At 39.3% G+C, this 18,717-nt stretch overlaps 1 protein-coding gene across 1 annotated transcript; it reads left to right on the top strand.

Moving 5' to 3' along the window:
• The first annotated feature begins 123 nt into the window (after positions 1-123).
• Positions 124-17,877, top strand: LOC139938418 (AP-1 complex subunit beta-1-like). Its single transcript, XM_071933927.1, has 18 exons — positions 124-215; positions 1,283-1,457; positions 1,870-2,005; positions 2,687-2,932; positions 3,410-3,534; positions 3,827-3,962; positions 4,429-4,583; positions 5,037-5,253; positions 5,901-6,079; positions 6,836-7,037; positions 7,571-7,827; positions 8,954-9,182; positions 9,525-9,677; positions 10,161-10,306; positions 10,874-11,088; positions 14,166-14,249; positions 14,861-15,015; positions 16,159-17,877. The coding sequence occupies exons 2-18, from the start codon at positions 1,315-1,317 to the stop codon at positions 16,231-16,233; spliced, it is 2,853 nt and encodes a 950-aa protein (XP_071790028.1). The 5' UTR covers positions 124-215; positions 1,283-1,314; the 3' UTR covers positions 16,234-17,877.
• The last annotated feature ends 840 nt before the right edge of the window (positions 17,878-18,717 follow it).

Genomic DNA, 18,717 nt, shown 5'->3' with positions numbered 1-18,717 from the left:
TTGATGTAATAAGAAATAATTCCACTGGTAACCGCAGTCATTATTTAGAAAGACTACGGGAATACGTACGCAGAGGTACCAGTGAAAATCTGCTTCTTCTCGCAATGCATGCTGGGATATGCTGACAGGGCAGCGCCATCTTTCTTTAGCCCGTCGGACTTCCGATTAGTCTGCTAAAAAAATCACACGAAATCGGCGTTTTTACAAATTTTATTGTAAGTATTTATGCAATTATTGATACTCTGATAGTTGTTTTATATAAAAAACTTCGTTTGAGTGTTATTATTGTTTTTCGTAGATTGAAATACGCGTTTTAATTGAAGGGTTTGCCGGTTCTGACTTCCGTAAACAGCCAACAAATTTCAATGTACCCACCCACTTTTGATTATTTTGTTTAAATATTTTTTTTCGCACACACCCGCTTTCAAACCAAATGAAACAATACAAAGCACGGTCCCATTGGAATATCGTTGAATTAATCAATTATTGAACATGATCTGGCTTAAACTTTAAACCGATTTTTAGGTTAGTTATTTTTTTTCTTCAAGTTCTTGCTCGAACGTTACGAACGAGACAGTTAACATAACAATACCAACCGCTTAACTGCATAGGTTGGTCAAGTCGACCTACATGTAGCTGTAGGGTGGAGTATCACAGAATCACACTATCGCGGTATTTAGCGCAATAGCTAGCAGTTAGCGCTTTTCTTAAACAAAATGAAACATGTTCACCGAACTGTGAATGTGATGGTGGTTGGTATTTTTGTTGATTTGGGGAAGATTTCTGTATTTGGCTACCACTTTTTTTCCCCTTAATCTAATTTGTGTAACATCTATCTATGATCTAGGCCTCATATTTTATTAATTATGAGTAAATTAGAAATAGAATAGATACTCATGATTTATGACCCTTATTTCATAACAAAATAATAACAAAGTTGTGGCAGGATACAGAAATCTTTCTGCTGATTTAGTTTGTTGAAACTGGATTTGAAATTGGAATGGAACACTTACTTTCAAGTTTCAGTCACATTTTGACAATAAAACATCATAGTCTGATTATTTCGTTCATACAAAGTCCCTAGTCTTTATGTTTGTAAGTTTAATAATGAGCGTTCGTTAGCCATTTACTCTGCCCTGGTGCTATTGGATGGTACATGTATGTAGTGATCATGCATGGAGGCGAGTCTCCTAGTCGATGTTGTCATATAGTACTGAGGATTTTTGTCAATGGCCAGCTTATTTTCCCCTTATTCAATTTTGTTTAATTCTCATTATGACAGCTTCTTCCGGGATTTAATTACAAAAGTTCATCATGACGGACTCCAAGTATTTCACAACGACCAAGAAGGGTGAGATCTATGAGTTAAAGGCAGACCTGAACAGCGACAAGAAGGAAAAGAAGAAAGAAGCTGTGAAGAAAGTTATCGCTAGTATGACGGTCGGCAAGGATGTTAGGTGAGAAGAAAAAAAACACTTCAAAAAGATCCCAGTTTTTGTTGTTAATTAAACACAAAACATTGTTATTTGGAACAATTTTTTGAGAAACTTGTGTTTTGAAAACTACAGTACCTCTGGCCAAAGTCTTTTGTGTTTGAATTAGTTACTTAAGGCAAGTCGTAATGTAAAATAATCCAGTACACTTATTGTTAAGAGGAGGGGTTTGCCTTGGTGTTTTCTTCTATTATTGGCTGCAGTTGCGCTACAGCCCCTCGTAAAGTGTTGCTTGGTTCATACATGTCATATCTTGAACATAGCTAGGTGCATACCTTGTAGAACAAGTAATTAGCGCTTTCAGGCACCTTTTGGTATGATAACGAATTATTAAAGAACTGCATAATATTTTTGTGATATATTTGTATTATTTCAGCTCCCTCTTCCCTGATGTGGTGAACTGCATGCAAACTGACAACCTGGAGTTGAAGAAACTTGTGTATCTCTACTTGATGAACTACGCCAAGAGCCAGCCTGACATGGCTATTATGGCCGTCAATACATTCGTCAAGGTAAGAATAATTGCAAAAAAAAAAAAAATAGCGACCTGAAGTTTTGACCGTCTCAAAGGCTAAATGACAACACAACAAAGGTAAACAAGTAGGCCCGATACTGGTCAAACAAAGCAGTCAAGTGGAAATAGATAATAAGTAACAAAAAGGGGAAGGGGCTAGTTTGACCTGCAAGAGGTAGAGAACACAAATAAAGAATGTTTAGCAGAAAGTCATCAGCATCCCTCCTGTCTGAGCAGCTAAGGTTTTGAATAATAGACGATGTAGAGTCAGTAGATCTTTATAAGGTAACATTCTGTATATTTAGGTTGCTTCATCTCCACACAAAATCATTTAGAACAACAGAAATTTAGGTTTTGCGAAATGTGAAATATATGGATAAAAAGACTAACAGAAGCTCAACTGTTATTTCTCTTTGTCCCTTTGATTACGTCTATTTGTGTAAGTCTCACTCTTTTTGGATAAGTGCTGGTTGCTTGTTTGTTGTATTGATTGTTTGTAATACTTGCTCATTATCTATTGTGTGTTTGAACTGTTAAACCTTTAGCTCTTTTTAAGGAAATTTTTATACTGTACATGTTCTAGGGCAATTCAACCATATCGGTTATCATTCTGTTCATTTCTTTGTAATGTTTTTACGAAACAAACCAATAAATATAATATAATATATATAATATATAGGACTGCGAGGACACCAACCCACTGATTCGTGCTCTAGCAGTGCGCACCATGGGCTGCATCCGTGTGGATAAGATCACAGCATACCTATGTGACCCGCTGCGTAAGTGCCTGAAGGATGAAGACCCCTATGTGCAGAAGACTGCCGCAGTCTGTGTAGCTAAGCTGTATGATATCAACCCACAGCTTGTGGAGGATCAGGGGTTTATTGATCAACTGAGGGACCTTTTGACTGCATCAAACCCAATGGTGAGTAGTCACACCTCTTAGCAAGAATTATTTTTTTAGATTTCAAATGGTTTTTCTATTACATTCATGTATGATGACAATTATTACAATTAATTTCAATTCACTTTATTACCTCGATTATCATTTCGTCCTTTACATCAAATTCACAAAATTTATAATAATACTAACCGCTCATTACCTGCAAGGTATTGTGGGTTAGGATTAAAGTACGAGACCTCCTTTTTCATAGCACCATGTAATGGTTTACAAGATGCTGTGGTGCAATATGCAGCCAATCAAACAAGAAAACATCGGAACAAACCCCCTCCTCTTTGCGATAAGTGCCCTGGTTAATTACCAATGGATTTATCCATCCAAAGGACAAAGCAATGGTAAAGTGTCTTGCTTATGGACACAAGTGTCACGACTGGGACTCAAACCCACACACTGCTGATCAGAAACACCAGTGCTTGATGTAAATATTTCCTTTTGTTTTAGGTGGTCGCTAATGCCGTGGCAGCCCTGTCTGAAATCAACGATGCCTCCCCATCTGGCACTACCCTGTTCGACCTGAATTCTCAAACCATTAACAAACTGCTGACTGCATTGAATGAGTGCACAGAGTAAGTTTGCCCCAGACTTTCCCATTATGTTATCTTTATCTATGTACCAAATAATTTAGCCTAAGGTGAGCTTTAGAGTCAAGTTGACCTAGTTTCTTCCACTCTTGTTGACCCCAGCTCATATACCTTCATATAGAAGGATTGCACTTGACATCAATGACCGCCATCTTTGATGACGAAACAATAAAAAAAGTGGTGAATTGTGCTTGCGTACTATGCATTATGCTTGTAGCTCAGTTTTTAAAAATTCAAAAGGAGACTATTAATTGAGTTTGTAACTTTCTTTGTTAAGATGGGGTCAGATCTTCATCTTGGATTCTCTGTCCAACTACACTCCTAAAGATGACCGAGAGGCTCAAAGTATCTGTGAACGAGTCACTCCCAGACTGGCTCATGCTAACGCTGCTGTGGTGCTCTCGGCTGTCAAGGTGCGTGTAGACTAACTAAAGTTCCTATTGAAGGGCACTGCTGTGAAGGACATTTCTAGTTTGAAAAGGCACCAAGGCATGACCGTTGAGAAAGTTGCCCCATTGCCTCAACGTAATGACAGCCTTTTTCTTTTAATTTCTCAAACCGTACATTGTAACAGGGAGGTCATACCTTTGGTAATTACTTTAAGAATGAGTGACCATAAAACTATCTTGGTGAGAAGCACTGTAGCTGTTTAAAGTGTATATCATTTTGGGAAACGATTCCCTTCAAAGGAATGTGAATTTTGAGAGAAGGAATCAAAAACATGTCAAATTGAGTTTTTTTTTAATTTTTTAAATTTGTTTAACTGGAATTGTGTTTAATTGTTATGCGCTCTCAAACAGGCTGGTCCTGGAGAGAGCGCAATAATAAGTTCAATAAATTTCTATATTATTATAAACTACCGTATTGTTACTTAAATAGGTGCTGATGAAGTTCATGGAGATGATGCCAGTTGATGGGGAGTACTTGACCACCCTAACCAGGAAGCTAGCGCCCCCTCTCGTTACCCTACTCTCTGCTGAGCCTGAAGTGCAGTATGTAGCCCTCAGAAACATCAATCTGATTGTACAGAAGAGGTTAGTACAGCCAGTGTCTTTCAGAAACTAGTCTTGCTAGTCTGCCGCAGAGTAGATTTCAGAATTCTACTTCAGACTACTTTAGTTTTGAAAAGAACTTGCCACCTCGGCCTGGTAGAAAATCGACCAGGGCCACTATTTAGGAAACCGGCCAAGGCCACTACTTTCGCTTGGTTTATCAAGGGGACTTCTGTTATTAACTTCACTGACACAGAGCAAATTCCTATTTTGTCTCACCATTTCGTCTAGTAATCGTTGGGAGACTGAAGAGTGTGAGACATGTTGGTCTATTTAGGATTCAGAAGTTTTAGGGTAGAGTCGGTAACTGCTCTGTTTGGTTCTCTGAAAGGAGAACTGTGGTTGGAGGGTGCAAAGCGAATATACACCGACACTTCAATATGCAATGCCTCAAAACTCACACACCTCTTCATGTTTTTTTCTTCATCAAAACAGGCCAGAGATCCTGAAGCATGAAATGAAAGTGTTCTTCGTCAAGTACAATGATCCCATCTATGTGAAGCTTGAGAAGCTGGACATCATGATCCGTCTGGCTTCCCAGGCTAACATCGCCCAAGTCCTGGCTGAGCTCAAGGAGTATGCTACAGAGGTTGACGTTGACTTTGTCCGTAAGTCAGTACGAGCTATCGGACGTTGTGCCATCAAAGTTGAGGTGAGTTAGAGCACACTTTTTACCCTTCTACACACAGTACCACATACTTCCACAAAATACGATACCTTCTAGGCTAGCATTGGGTACATGGGTTTCATGAGTTTATATGGCTGGTATCATGTGAAATCTCATGACTTGTATTATTTGTTTTTACCCTTACACTGATGTGTGTAGGCATTGTATACGCGGTACTTTCCCGAGTTCAGTGAAAGTTCTGTACTTGTGTACAGCGGACTCGCAATCTCCTGTGGTGTTTTGAGACAGTTTGGCTGCAGAGTGCAATGATAGAATTGTATATTCCACAATTGTTATATTAAAAAAAATGCAAAAGATTTAAGTAGTTGTGTGTACTTATTGGGATGTGGGAGACGGTTGTTGAGGAAGTGTTTAAGGCGGTTGTTTCTCGAACTTCCGTAATGTTGCGTCTGTGCAACAACTTTGTATCTCTATTGTACAACAACGTCATGTTTTGCACAAAACTATTTCACGCAATATCACTGTATCTCAGTGCCCACTGCTTTTGTGTGAACATCTGGGTTATTTTAAGCGAGGTACAACCTTTTAACACTCGCAATGTAAATGCTGATTTAGGAAATTTGTGGTTGTTGTGCACTTACGCAACGATAACTTGTTTTTTTCTACTGCAGCAATCTGCTGAGCGGTGTGTGAGCACGCTCCTTGACCTCATCCAGACAAAGGTCAACTATGTGGTCCAGGAAGCCATTGTTGTGATCAAGGACATCTTCCGCAAGTACCCCAATAAATATGAGAGTATCATCGCCACATTGTGTGAGAACCTGGACACTTTAGATGAACCTGAGGCAAGGTAAGACGGAGATGCCATTTGTAACTTGACAATAAGTGTTTGACCTATGGAGATATGGAATAAATTGTCTTAGATGATTAGTTTCTGTACATGTTATTCAATCAAGCATTAAGCCTATTTAGAAACTTTTGGGTTTGTTTAGTTTTTTTTTTTAATTAGAAGATTGAAACTTCAAAACAGGCCTTCAACTTCAGTCTTGAAGGGGAACAACAGTTTTCCTCTGGTAACAGTTCGTCCTTCGGATGGGACGTAAAGCCGTTGGTCCCATGTGTTGTGTAACGCATGTAAAAGAACCCAGTGCACTTATCGAAAAGAGAAGGGGTTCGCCCCGGTGTTCCTGGTTGTGGCTGCTTAATGCGCCGTAGCACCTTGTAAACCCTTATAAGGTGCTAAATAATTGGGTCTCAGAATGCATCACTGCAATAACCTATCTTTCTGAAAGTTTGTATATACTCAGCGCCTTGAGTACCTTGTTTGGTAGATACGTGCGCTATATAAGACTTCGATATTATTATTATTATTATTATTATTATTATTATTATTATTATGGGGCACTTCTATAAAAGAAAAATGTAAAGTCCTGAAAACCTTGCAAAAACACGGGGCTTCACTGCATTGCAGTGGGTTCCATGGGCTAATTAGAGACCTGTCAAAATGTGTGCATTGGTTCCTAGAAAGGATCTTGGGGGAAAAAAGCTATTTGGTTTTCAGGGTGTAGTCTTTCAAACAATTAACCTGTGCTGTTGGAATTTCTAGAGCTTCCATGATTTGGATTATCGGAGAATACGCTGAGAGAATCGACAACGCTGATGAGCTCCTGGAGAGTTTCCTGGAAGGGTTCCATGATGAGAACACACAGGTGCAGCTTCAGCTCTTGACTGCCATCGTTAAGCTGTTCCTGAAACGTCCAACAGATACTCAGGAGTTGGTACAACAGGTGTTGAGTCTTGCGACACAGGTGGGTGCAGAAGTGGGATTTCAAGGTCTTCTTAGAATGTGATTATTGAGGAAAGAGACTTAAAACTCACAAACTAATGTATTTCATGAGGGTGTTCAGTCTTAGAACATGAGTGGGTGTATGGATTCCTGTATTATACTCGTGTGGTGTGAGTTGGGGGAAGAGGCTGAACACACAAACTGTTCCATGTATTTGTTCTTTGCGCAGAAGTGGATGCATGAGTGGGATTCTAGTATTATCTTTAAGTAGGATTATTGTCTGGTTTGACTTGGGATTTCAGTCAACAGTTGTTTTAGGCTTTTTTTGCAAAATGTGAAACAAAATGGAATTGAATTTCATAGCAATGGTATTCAGTATGGTTATTCCAATAACACAAGTAGCTGCAAAAGCAGGGTTTTGATTTTATATTTCCATTTAACATTGTGACATAGATGTGACATCAACATTTATTTGTTGTGTAGCTTACAAAGAAAATTCTGTACTTAAACAAATAAAGATAGTAAATTATTTATCTGTTTGTTTCTGGTTTACAGGACAGCGACAACCCTGATCTCCGAGACCGTGGCTACATCTACTGGCGCCTTCTCTCAACAGACCCAGCGGCTGCTAAGGATGTCGTCCTCGCCAACAAGCCTCTTATCTCAGAGGAGACAGATCTCATTGAGCCAACCTTGCTTGATGAACTCATCTGTTACATTGGTAGCCTGGCCTCTGTCTACCACAAACCACCGAGTGCATTCGTGGAGGGTCGCAACGCAACAAGAAGAGTTCTACCAACGCGAACACCAGGGTAAGTCTCACCAGGGTCTTCCTCTTTCAATTCTCTCACAATGTTGTTACATTATTATTATTAATATTATTTTATTTGCCAGTACAAAACAAAATACAAGACAATTTACCCCGAGATGGGCAACTGACAACAAAAGTAAATACACGCTATGATCCGTAGATCTGTTGCCCCACATCTGGGGTACACAATAAAATTAACATAGATTTAACATAGTATAGTACACAAAGCAATAATAAAAGGAGATAGTTATACAACTAATAGTAATAATAAATATCTAATAAAGAATAAAAATAAAAGCAGTTACTGATAGAAACGAGTGCTTTTTTCAAATCAAGAAGTTGATTGTAAGTACCAGACACAAAACCTTCTGCTATATCTTTGTACTGACTTGCCTGCACGTAGAAACTGGTCTAAGTAATTTGGGGTGGTATTTTTAAATTAAGAAGTGTTGAGTCTGGCACAGGCTGGTGGATTTTGACTAGCCCTCACGAAGAAAGCACCTTGGTCCTTCCCCAAACTTTATTTTGTTCACAAGTTCATTTGGTCGTTGTTACCAATACAAATGCACTTTGAATGGAGCAGATTTAAAGACAGTGGACACTATTCGTAATTGTCAGAGACCAGTCTTCTTACTTGGTGTATCTCAACATATGCATAAAATAACAAACCTGTGAAAATTTGAGATCAATTGGTCGGCGAATTTGCGAGATAATAATGAAAGAATAAACACCCTTGTCACACGAAGTTGTGTGCTTTCTGATGCTTGATTTCGAGACCTCAAATTCTAAACTTGAAGTCTCGAAATCAAATTCATGGAAAATTACTTCTTTCTCAAAAACTACGTCACTTCAGAGGGAGCTGTTTCTCACAATGTTTTATACCATCAACCTCTCCCCATCACTCGTAATCAAGAAAGGTTTTATGATGATAATTATTTTGAGTAATTACCAAATAGTGTCCACTGCCTTTAATCAACCCTTTCAACACAAACTCTGAAAGTTGGTCCAATTTAATTGCACCAAGAAACTGCTAGTTTTTTTTTTTTTGGGGGGGGGGTGAGATTTCCACAGAGTATATCAAGTTGTTTGACTGTTTGAAATAAATAAATTTGCCGTTTTGACTTAAGGTCTGGTTCCACATCCCCTGAGAGTGAGACTGCTGCAGCAATGCCAGCCACGCCAGCCACCACAATCATTCCCGAGGCCCAGCCTATCCACCAAAGTGATCTCATTGGGGATCTACTCGGTATGGACTTGGGTCCCCCTGCTCCTACACCTCCCATGTCTGCCATGACAGCACAACCCATGATGGGTGGTGGTAGCCTGGACTTAATCGGAGGAGGTCTAGATAGCCTGGTAAGTTTCTCTATCAAAAGCCTGTCCTGTCCTTTTCTTCGGTATAAAAGGTCACAGGAACAAATGTTTTGTTTAAAAAGGAAACATGAAGAACTCCATTTTGTCAAGAATAAGTTGTCAAGTATAGGGTGTTGTGGACAAGCAGTTTAGATAAGTTAGTGCACAAACTTCTTGAGTTGAGGTTTGCGTATGTTGTAAGTGTACTTGTTTTGCAAAATGTTAGTAGATAATGCGCTAAATACTTTTATTTTAATAAATAAATAAATATTATTCAATTTGACATAAATTTCCAGAGTTGAGGTTGCTTATGTTGTAAGTGTACTTTGTTTTTGTGTGTGACAGATCGGAGGTCCAGCCATGGGTCAACCAGTACCACAACAACAACCAATGATGGGTGGTGGTGGTAGCATGGGCACAATGGGAGCCCTCGGAGATATCTTCAGTCTGGCTGCGGGACCTGGACTGGTACCAGGCATGTACGTCGAACCAAAAACAGTAAGTAGTTTATTCACTTGTTTTTATAGTAACTTGTATTTTCTGAAGCAGCAAAGTGTACAATTTGCAAGTTTTACGTATAATGCTGTCATGGACTAGCGGATAAGAACGCCGGACTCAAGTTCTGATGTTTCTGTTCAGCAGAATGTGGGTCGAGTCTCACTCGTGACACTTGTGTCCTTCATTTTCTTAAGCAAGACACTTGTGTGATGTGTATATATGTAAAAGAGCCCATAGCACTTATCGGAAAGAGAAGGGGTTTGCCCCGGTGTTTCTGGTCTGATTGGCTACAGAGTGTGCCACAGCACCTTGTAAACCATTACATGGTGCTATGAAAAGAAATTAATATCGTACTTCAAGCTCCACAATACCTTGCAGAAAAATACTGAATGTTTAAGCACATTGAGCGTCACGGAGTGGTGGATATGAGAGTTAAATAAGAAGCTACTGTTGTTATTATTATTTGCTACTCTTTTCAATCAGGAATGGCTCGCAGCGTCTAAAGGCAAGGGTCTAGAGATCAAGGGGACGTTCAGTCGCCGGCAAGGTCAACTCTGCATGGACATGACCTTAACCAATAAAGCCATGCAACAGATGAGTCAGTTTGCAATACAGCTCAATAAGAACAGGTGAGAAATCTTAATATTGCTGTGATGTATCTTGGTGCTGTCATAATATTAGATAGGTAGATAGATAGATAGATAAAAGGTTTATTCACATTTAATAGTCATCACAGCATAAAAGCTGAATTGCAACTATGATTTTTTTTGACACACACAAGGCCTGAAGGCCACTTCAAGGTGTGGCTGCAATTATTTTATCCAGGGGCCGTTACTACCTACTCCTAGGGCTGAAACAGGGTTACCCCTTCACAGTCCATACGAATGTAGGCTTGGGTTCGAAGCCTGGCCGGTAGAGCAGAAAGCACTACCTCCCCAATTTCATGTAGCAAGTGTCACGACTGGGATCCGATACATCATAATGATCTCACACAAGAGATACTGGGCAAAAACTTTGTGTTTCTTCTTTTTAATTTCATCGTAACTAGAACAAGAGAACAATCAAAACCATTGTAACTCAATTTTGTAACGGCATAGAAACTTGCACAAGAGACAAGGCAGTGTAAAAAAACATACCTTGAAGTTATGTATCTAACACAATAGACTTTGTTACAACCGTTGTTTCTATATTTGCAGCTTTGGTTTAGTGCCAGCTCAACCATTGAACGTTCCGAGTCCACTCAATATGAACCAATCTTTGGATGTGACGTTACCACTGAACTCCAACGGTCCTGTACAGCGTATGGAGCCCATTGCAAGCCTTCAGGTTGCAGTCAAAAACAACATTGATGTCTTGTATTTCAGTGCACTAGCTTCCATCAATGCACTGTTCCTAGAGACTGGGGAAATGGGTGAGTCAATCAAACTATCTAATAGATGTTATTTTTGCATCGAGATAAAGAATATTCATTTTGGATTCTATTCGATATTCACCGAGATACAAGTTCTGTGAAAAAAAAGGCTAGTTGGTATAACACTGGTCTGGAATTGCAAGGATCGTGGGTTTGAATCCCATTCGAGTAATATGCCTGTTTTTTGTTTTTAAAACTTGGAAAAGAGTATACAGTGCAAACACATAAGTGTAAATGTGTAAAAATCCAAAATGAATAAACTATTTGTTGCTAACCCATTAAAATATCACGACAATGTTAAAACCAACTAAATGGCTTTATTAATCCTCACATACTGCGAGCTGCCAACTCTCCCTAATCCTGCAGACAGTTCCCGAAAAAAAATTAGCAAATTTGTCCATGCTCTGATGAACTAATTAGACAATCTCCCTGATTATGGAAACTTCTCCCCCCCCCCCCGATTTTCTTGAATGTAGTTCTAAATATCTCCCTGATTATTATGCAAATCTTCCCGACAGCAAGATACAATTGTTGGCATCTCTACAGACAAGGCACTTTGGCTAAAGTTTGGCATAATCGTCTTCTTCTAATCCTCTTCTTCTTTGTCACTTCGCACAAAGTTGTTCGGACTGTGACTGAAATGCCTAACCCAGTGAAAGCCTTTTTTTGGGTGGGGGGGGGGGGGTGTTAGTCCCTTCTGAATCCTTCACTTTGGCAAAGTGGTAGCGAAGGATTTGGGACTGTACGTGTTAAAGACAGTGGACACTATTGGTAATTGTCAAAGACTAGCCTTCACAGATGGTGTATCTCAACATATGCATAAAATAACCTGTGAAAATTTGAGCTCAATCGGTCATCGAACTTGCGAGATAATAATGAAAGAAAAAAACACAGTTGTCACACAGAGTTATGTGCTTTCAGATGCTTGATTTCGAGACCTCAAGTTCTGAGGTCTTGAAATCAAATTCTTGGAAAATTACTTCTTTCTCGGAAACTATAGCACTTCAGAGGGAGCCGTTTCACACAATGTTTTATACCATCAGCCTCTCCACATTACTCGTTACCAAGAAAGGTTTTATGCTAATAAATATTTTGAGTATTTACCAATAGTGTCGACTGCCTTTAAATCTTATTCTCCAGATAATCCCTGCTAGAAACAGCCTTAATCCTCCATTATAATTACATGCATCCAGTACGAATTCCTTAATCCTCCCAAATCAACTGAATTGAGTTGTGTTTGTCTACTGCCTAAATCCTCCAAAATCAACAAATTATATGAGTCGTGATTCCCTGTACTCCCTCCTGGATGTGATGGTCAAACATTCTTTAAGATCTTTCTTAAGAAGTGCAACTACTGTTTTAGTGTTAATTATTTTATTTCCTAGTTACACTGTGAACTCCTGAACTATCATAAAAATGTACTGATTATGTGTTAATGCAATGGTGTTTGGGTTTCAGCAATATGCAACTTAAAATGTGTGTGTGTCCTTTGTAGCTTTTTAAAAATCAAAATTCAGCTCATATTCCCTTTAGTTTTTACTTCCTTAATCCTCAGCTCATTCTCTGCTTAATCCTGCCCTTTAATCCCCATCTGTACACATTGTGTTTTTGTTTTGCTGTCATAAATCCCTGTGCACATTTTCAGATGATCCATGTTATTAAAAAACCTTTATTTTCCTTTGGCTGCTGCTTGCATTTTAACTAAACAGAAGGTAAGAACGATCACAAATGGAGGTAAAACAAACACCTCTGTGCCCCTTTAAAGCTTCCTAAATGATTCCTCCATTGTAATGTACATCCCAATATGATTTCTATAGTAATTCTTAAAGGGGCTCACACCTATTGGCATTGGCACTTATTATGGGGCAATGAAGGGGACACCAAACATCAAAGTTTGCATTTTCTTTGGCTGAAGTTCAGGTGGTTTCTGTGGCTTTTTAGAGATTCATTATTTAGTTAAACATGTTCGTCGTCAGAGACAACCACAACTCATTAACCTTCCTACTGTTAGTGTGTTTCCTATGCCACAATAGTGATATTTTGAGGCACACGCATACCCATGTATAGATAAGAGCTGTGCAAAATGCTATGGTTAACTGGAGAAGCCACCAGCTATGCTCAGTTGCAATGGAACTTGGGCCGCTGTTGGTTGAGATAAGAATAATTATCAACCTTGGTCACTTTCTCTCGTGGCAATTTGTGGCACTGATCAACTATGCATACAAATCCAATGACATGAATATGTGGCATTGGGTCACTGCAACATTGTGTGCAGCACATGTGATATTTTGTGGCGCCTTTGAGTATGCTTTAATACGAGGGTTTAACAACCCATAGAGGGAGCCCTACTCCTACGTGTAACACATAGAGAGCTCTAGTCATAACCAACAGAGGGAGCCCTACTCGCAACCAATACAGGGAGCCCTACTCACAACATTGCTGTGCGGTGCATGTTTCTCACAAATAATAAAGTCATTGATTTCTTTCCTGTTGTTTTGATTTATATATTCACCTTTGATTCTAAACCCAGAACCTTTGGTAGCAAACTGTATTTCCTGTCCCTCTTCTTTGATTCTTAACCTTCTAGCGTGCAAACCTTTGTGTCATAAATCTCAAGATTGGTGAAGTCAGTGTACTTTGTTTCTTATAGACGTTAGAGCTCCTTGTAGAGAGACTAGCTCTCCTCCAACCTAGTAAAAATCAGTGTTCATGACTAGTATGTGCTCTGACTTCAAGAGCGGTTAAGAGCACCGGATTTAGGCTCTGGTGTTTGATCAGCAGAGAGTGTGGGTTCCAATCCTGGTCTTGACACTTGCTACGTAAAATTGTGGAGGTAGTGCGTTCTGCTCTGCCGGCCAGGCTTCGGATTGATGATACCCAAGCCTACATCCATATAGACTGTAAAAGGGGCAACCCTGTTTCAGCCCTAGGCGTAGGTGGCAACGGCCTCTGGAAACAAATAATTGTAGCCCAAACCTTGAAGTGGCCTTCAAGCTGTGTGTGTCTGGCGACTTGCATAAAAAAAACAAATTCGCTTGAGGGATTAATCGTTGTATTATTGTGTCCTCTTATTGCAGAAAAGCGTGATTTTCTGACGGAGTGGCAGAAGCTACCTGCAGCCAATGAAGTCCAGTTTCCAATTGAAGTACCAATGACTGCTGGTAAGATTTAGGTCTTTGTGACATTTCGTTTTATTTATGTTAATTTTGACTGCAATATACTAAAGTTAGGGCCATAGATGGTTAAACACACCAACAATTATTGATCTTGAACAATTTTTTTTGTGAGAAGCAGTGTAACTATTGAATCTATTTTGAGAAAGGATTTTTGAAGAAATATGGTTTGGACAGGCCTGGAATTTCATCTTTGACTATGTTGAATGGGCAAGGCCACTTTCGTTTTGCAAAGGGTACTTCCATTGGAAAATCTTAAAGTCAACGGGAACATTTCTGAAAGGTGCCGAGGAAAAGACCAGGGGCAACAGAGGCATGGCTTCCGTGGCCTGTGTGTAATTCCAGGCCTGTTTGGATATTTTTCATGAATCATTTATTAAACTGGTTGTGATCGCTACCAATAAAACATCAGAAAGATTTATGATAGTACATTTTTCAAATCTGTGCCACTGAAACTTCCTGGGGGCATTTAAAGCGCACAGTTTACTCGCCTAGGGCTACTTTACAAAAAGCTTAGGCACTCGGCATGCTCTCATTGTACGGTCTGTTTACCATTATTGTATAGGGGATGTAAAATTTGCTGTTCTTTATTTCAACAGATGAAGTGGTGCAGAAATTACAAACCAACAACATCTTCACTGTAGCAAGACGGCACTTGGATGGCCAAGACATGCTGTACCAGTCACTGAAGTTGCCCAATAATATCTGGGTTCTGATTGAGCTGAAGATGCAGCCAGGAGTTTCGTCAGCGACGGTGAGCATTGCTTTGTTTGACTCTTTAGCCCTTACCCTCCCCAACCCATCAAAATCAAACAGCATGGTTTATTAGGTTCTGTTATACTGTGGACTAGTGAACTGGATGTGCTTTCAAACATGGGATCAGGAAATCACTGTTTGAATCTTTAAACCTAACCCTCCCCACCCATCAAAACCCAACAGCATGTTTTGTTTGGTTCTGCTGTACTACGAACTAGTGAACTAGATATGCTTTCAAACATGGGATCAGGAAATCACTGTTTGAATCTTTAAACCTAACCCTCCCCACCCATCAAAACCCAACAGCATGTTTTGTTTGGTTCTGCTGTACTACGAACTAGTGAACTAGATATGCTTTCAAACATGGGATCAGGAAATCACTGTTTGAATCTTTAAACCTAACCCTCCCCACCCATCAAAACCCAACAGCATGTTTTGTTTGGTTCTGCTGTACTGCGAACTAGTGAACTAGATGTGCTTTATACATGGGAATGTGGTCGGGTTGTCTGGTCGGCCTAGTGGTATCTTTCCTCTACATGTACTTCCTGCTTTAAGACCCGATTCGAATCATACCAGGGGCACTATGTTGATATGGTTTTCAGTTCCAATCTGACTGCATGGGTTTTTCCCTGGAATAAATCTCTTGGGTTTCCTCCAACATCTAAAACTGAAACTTCCTTCCTTGTCTTCTCTCCATGGGGTTCTTGACTGTGTATAGTTTGTCTTTTTTGCTTTTCTGAGAGTCCTTGTCTTCACACTAGGGGCCAATTTCTTAGGGCTGCTTAAGCAAAAAATTTGCTTAAGCAAACAATTTGCTTAAGCACGAAAATAGCTCGCTTATTTTACACATGTTACTGGCCAAAATGTCATGCCATATACATTGCTTGTGACTGGTATTTAGCTGTTGTTTACTTAGCATAACAATTGAGTGGGGTCTTGGCTGGTAATCTGATTTTACTAAGCAATGAATTTTGTGCTTAAGCAAAATTTTGTGCTTAAGCAGCTCTATGAAATTGGGCCCAGAACAAGGTGTTGAGTTAGGCTTTTGCTTCACCTTTTCATGACATTTTCCATTGTAAACGTTTTGTAGATTTCAATTCAAAATAACAAATGAATATTTTGTTTTTGTATTTGTTTGCAGCTTTCTTTAAAGTGTCAACTGGTAGACATTTCCCAGATGGTCCATGTGAGTTACAAAGCCATTCTGCAGAATTGAAAAAGCCGCTCGGCCAGTAATCTTGTTTGTCTGTGTATATCGTGATATGGCGGGCTATCTTTCCAAGTCAACCTTTGAGCCACACTTTGAAAACAAAAAACGTTGCTCACCTGGTTTTATTTAATGGTAACCAAATATCCTTGTTTCGATGTTAGATATTAAATTGTGTTGATCCATTGATCCTCCACCCTCTTACTACCCACATCTTTTGATGTATGGTAAACATGGGTGTGATCCCTGGTTATTCAGCAGTTACAGTTTGAATAGCCTCTGTCTGGCACCCCCTATGAAGATATTGATAGAAAAGGGAGATCCCAATCATTGGGGTTAAATAGTAAGTTTTGTGTTAGACCACTGGCACATTCATCTGGAGATTGCAGGTTCAAATCTCAGCCCAGTCAATTTGTCTTTGTTTAAACCAAAATTATAAGAAAAAAATACAGTTAAGCTTTGACAGTATAAGAAGTTGGTTATTTGCTCAGAACTGAAATGACCTGTCAAAAACAAGTTGTTGCAAAGTTTCTCGCACTTATAAATTTTGTAGTTGTGTATATTTCTCAAAAATCAAGGAACAAAGGCTGGGAGTGTTCTTTGTAATACACATTATACCCCATAAAATATTTTCATATAGTATTCCTGTACACTGTAGAGTCATCCCTCAGATCAAGGCCACATAACGGTGATTCTGAAAATCCATGTAACCTGTTCTGTAATTATATACAACTATGTAAACACGACACCCCCATATCTAGTTCATAACACAACTCTGCATCAGTAGAATTCCTGTATATCAAATGAAATGCCACTTATTTGTGGTGCCGGGTCATTGGGTTTTCCTTTCTGAGCTTGGCATTATGAGGGCTCTTTTCATATAATGCATGCTTGGTGTTCTGCAAACATTTGCGCATAAAAGTGTTGGCACATTGTTTTGTAATCATGAAGAAAACAGTGCTCTCAGGGTTTGGATTCAGCAATCCTTAACTCAAACCCATTATTCAGCCCTGAAGTGCTGCTCAGTGATTTGGAGTTGGATTTTATAGACAAAATACTATTGTTTCTCACTGCCTGGGATATATTTGTATATGAAAACTTCTGTGCTTAAACAACGGCTTTTGAAGAAGAACAACAAAAAAAAATATTTGAATATTGGTTTTTGTCACATTGTGGATTGCGACCCTTATTAAAGATTATTATATCATTCCCAAATTTATATATGATTTAAAATCAGGATCTAGTGTGCTCTTGAATCAAGGTTAAAAACAGCATAATAAGAATAAAAAATGTAACAAATATTTTGAGAGAACGCCTATAAAGCAGTTTTATACCAACATTGAATAATGTTGTGCCATTCCAAAGGCAGATTTAGGACCATTAAAGGGCAATGCTCCACATTTTATACTGCTTTAAAGGGTTCCCCTTCACACCTTTTCAAATTCCTGTTCTGGTTTTTGAACTGTCTATGGACCATGACTTTATGCTGTTCCTAACCTTAACTATTATGTGCATATCCTAAGGGTATTATGCTGAATTATTACTTTAGAAATTTAATGTCTTGGTAGTCTTCAACCCCGCATATTGTATATTGTTAATATGGTAAACTATTGTAAAAGTATTAAAATGAATAAATAAACCATAGTAGCTGAACTCTATGATGGAAATAATCAATGTTGTCTCTGGGGGGGGGGGGGGCAGGCTAAGTCGAAAGTCTCAACAGCTGGGTTAGGTCCCGGTAACAGTGTGGTATATTTTTATAACTTACGTTTGGCGATCATGCTTGTCCCAGCGTCGGGTATTTACTGCCCTCTCGTGTGGCCTACAATCCGAATTTTCAATTGTGTTATAACCACATTTTCATGGGTATTCATATCTCCAGTGTCCATCCCCTCCCCCCCCCCTGTGATCATGGCTTTTAATTTTAGTCTTCCCGATAATTTGTTTATACATTATTGCCTGAAATAGCGCCCTCTCATAGATTAACCTTTGTCAGTAGCGTAGCCTAAGACTACGAGTTATGAAGTTTGAATAATCTGTGGGCGGGGTTTGGTGGGGGGGGGGCAAACTGGCCTCAGATTGCACCACCCACAGCATAGAATGCACAACATTTAGGGGCCCTTAAGCAGGCCCATGACCCCACCCCGTTAAGGCTTCGCACTAAGCGCTCGCATGCTTCACTTTTATCTTTGTTCTCTCTGAAGTGCCCCCTAGAAAAATTAGTGCCACCCCCCCCCCTTGTGCCCCCCCTAAAAGTTAACCCTGTTTTGCCCTATTATCATGTGTTTAATAACTGAAATCAAAGTTTTTTTCTCCTAACATACTGTGAGAATTCCTTACTAGTCGTTAAATTCTGTCTCAAATGTCATAGCATGCAGAAGAAAGATCTGTTTTTCCCCATGTACTGCCAGGTACCTATTCGATTTCAAGTTCGTTCAAAGGCTTGGTGGGCTACTTAAACTTTCATTGTGTGCATTGTTTGATCTCATTCTT

This window comes from Asterias amurensis, chromosome 6 (assembly GCF_032118995.1).
Source record: "Asterias amurensis chromosome 6, ASM3211899v1".
NCBI lineage: Eukaryota > Metazoa > Echinodermata > Asteroidea > Forcipulatida > Asteriidae > Asterias > Asterias amurensis.
This window is presented reverse-complemented; position numbering and strand designations above follow the sequence as displayed.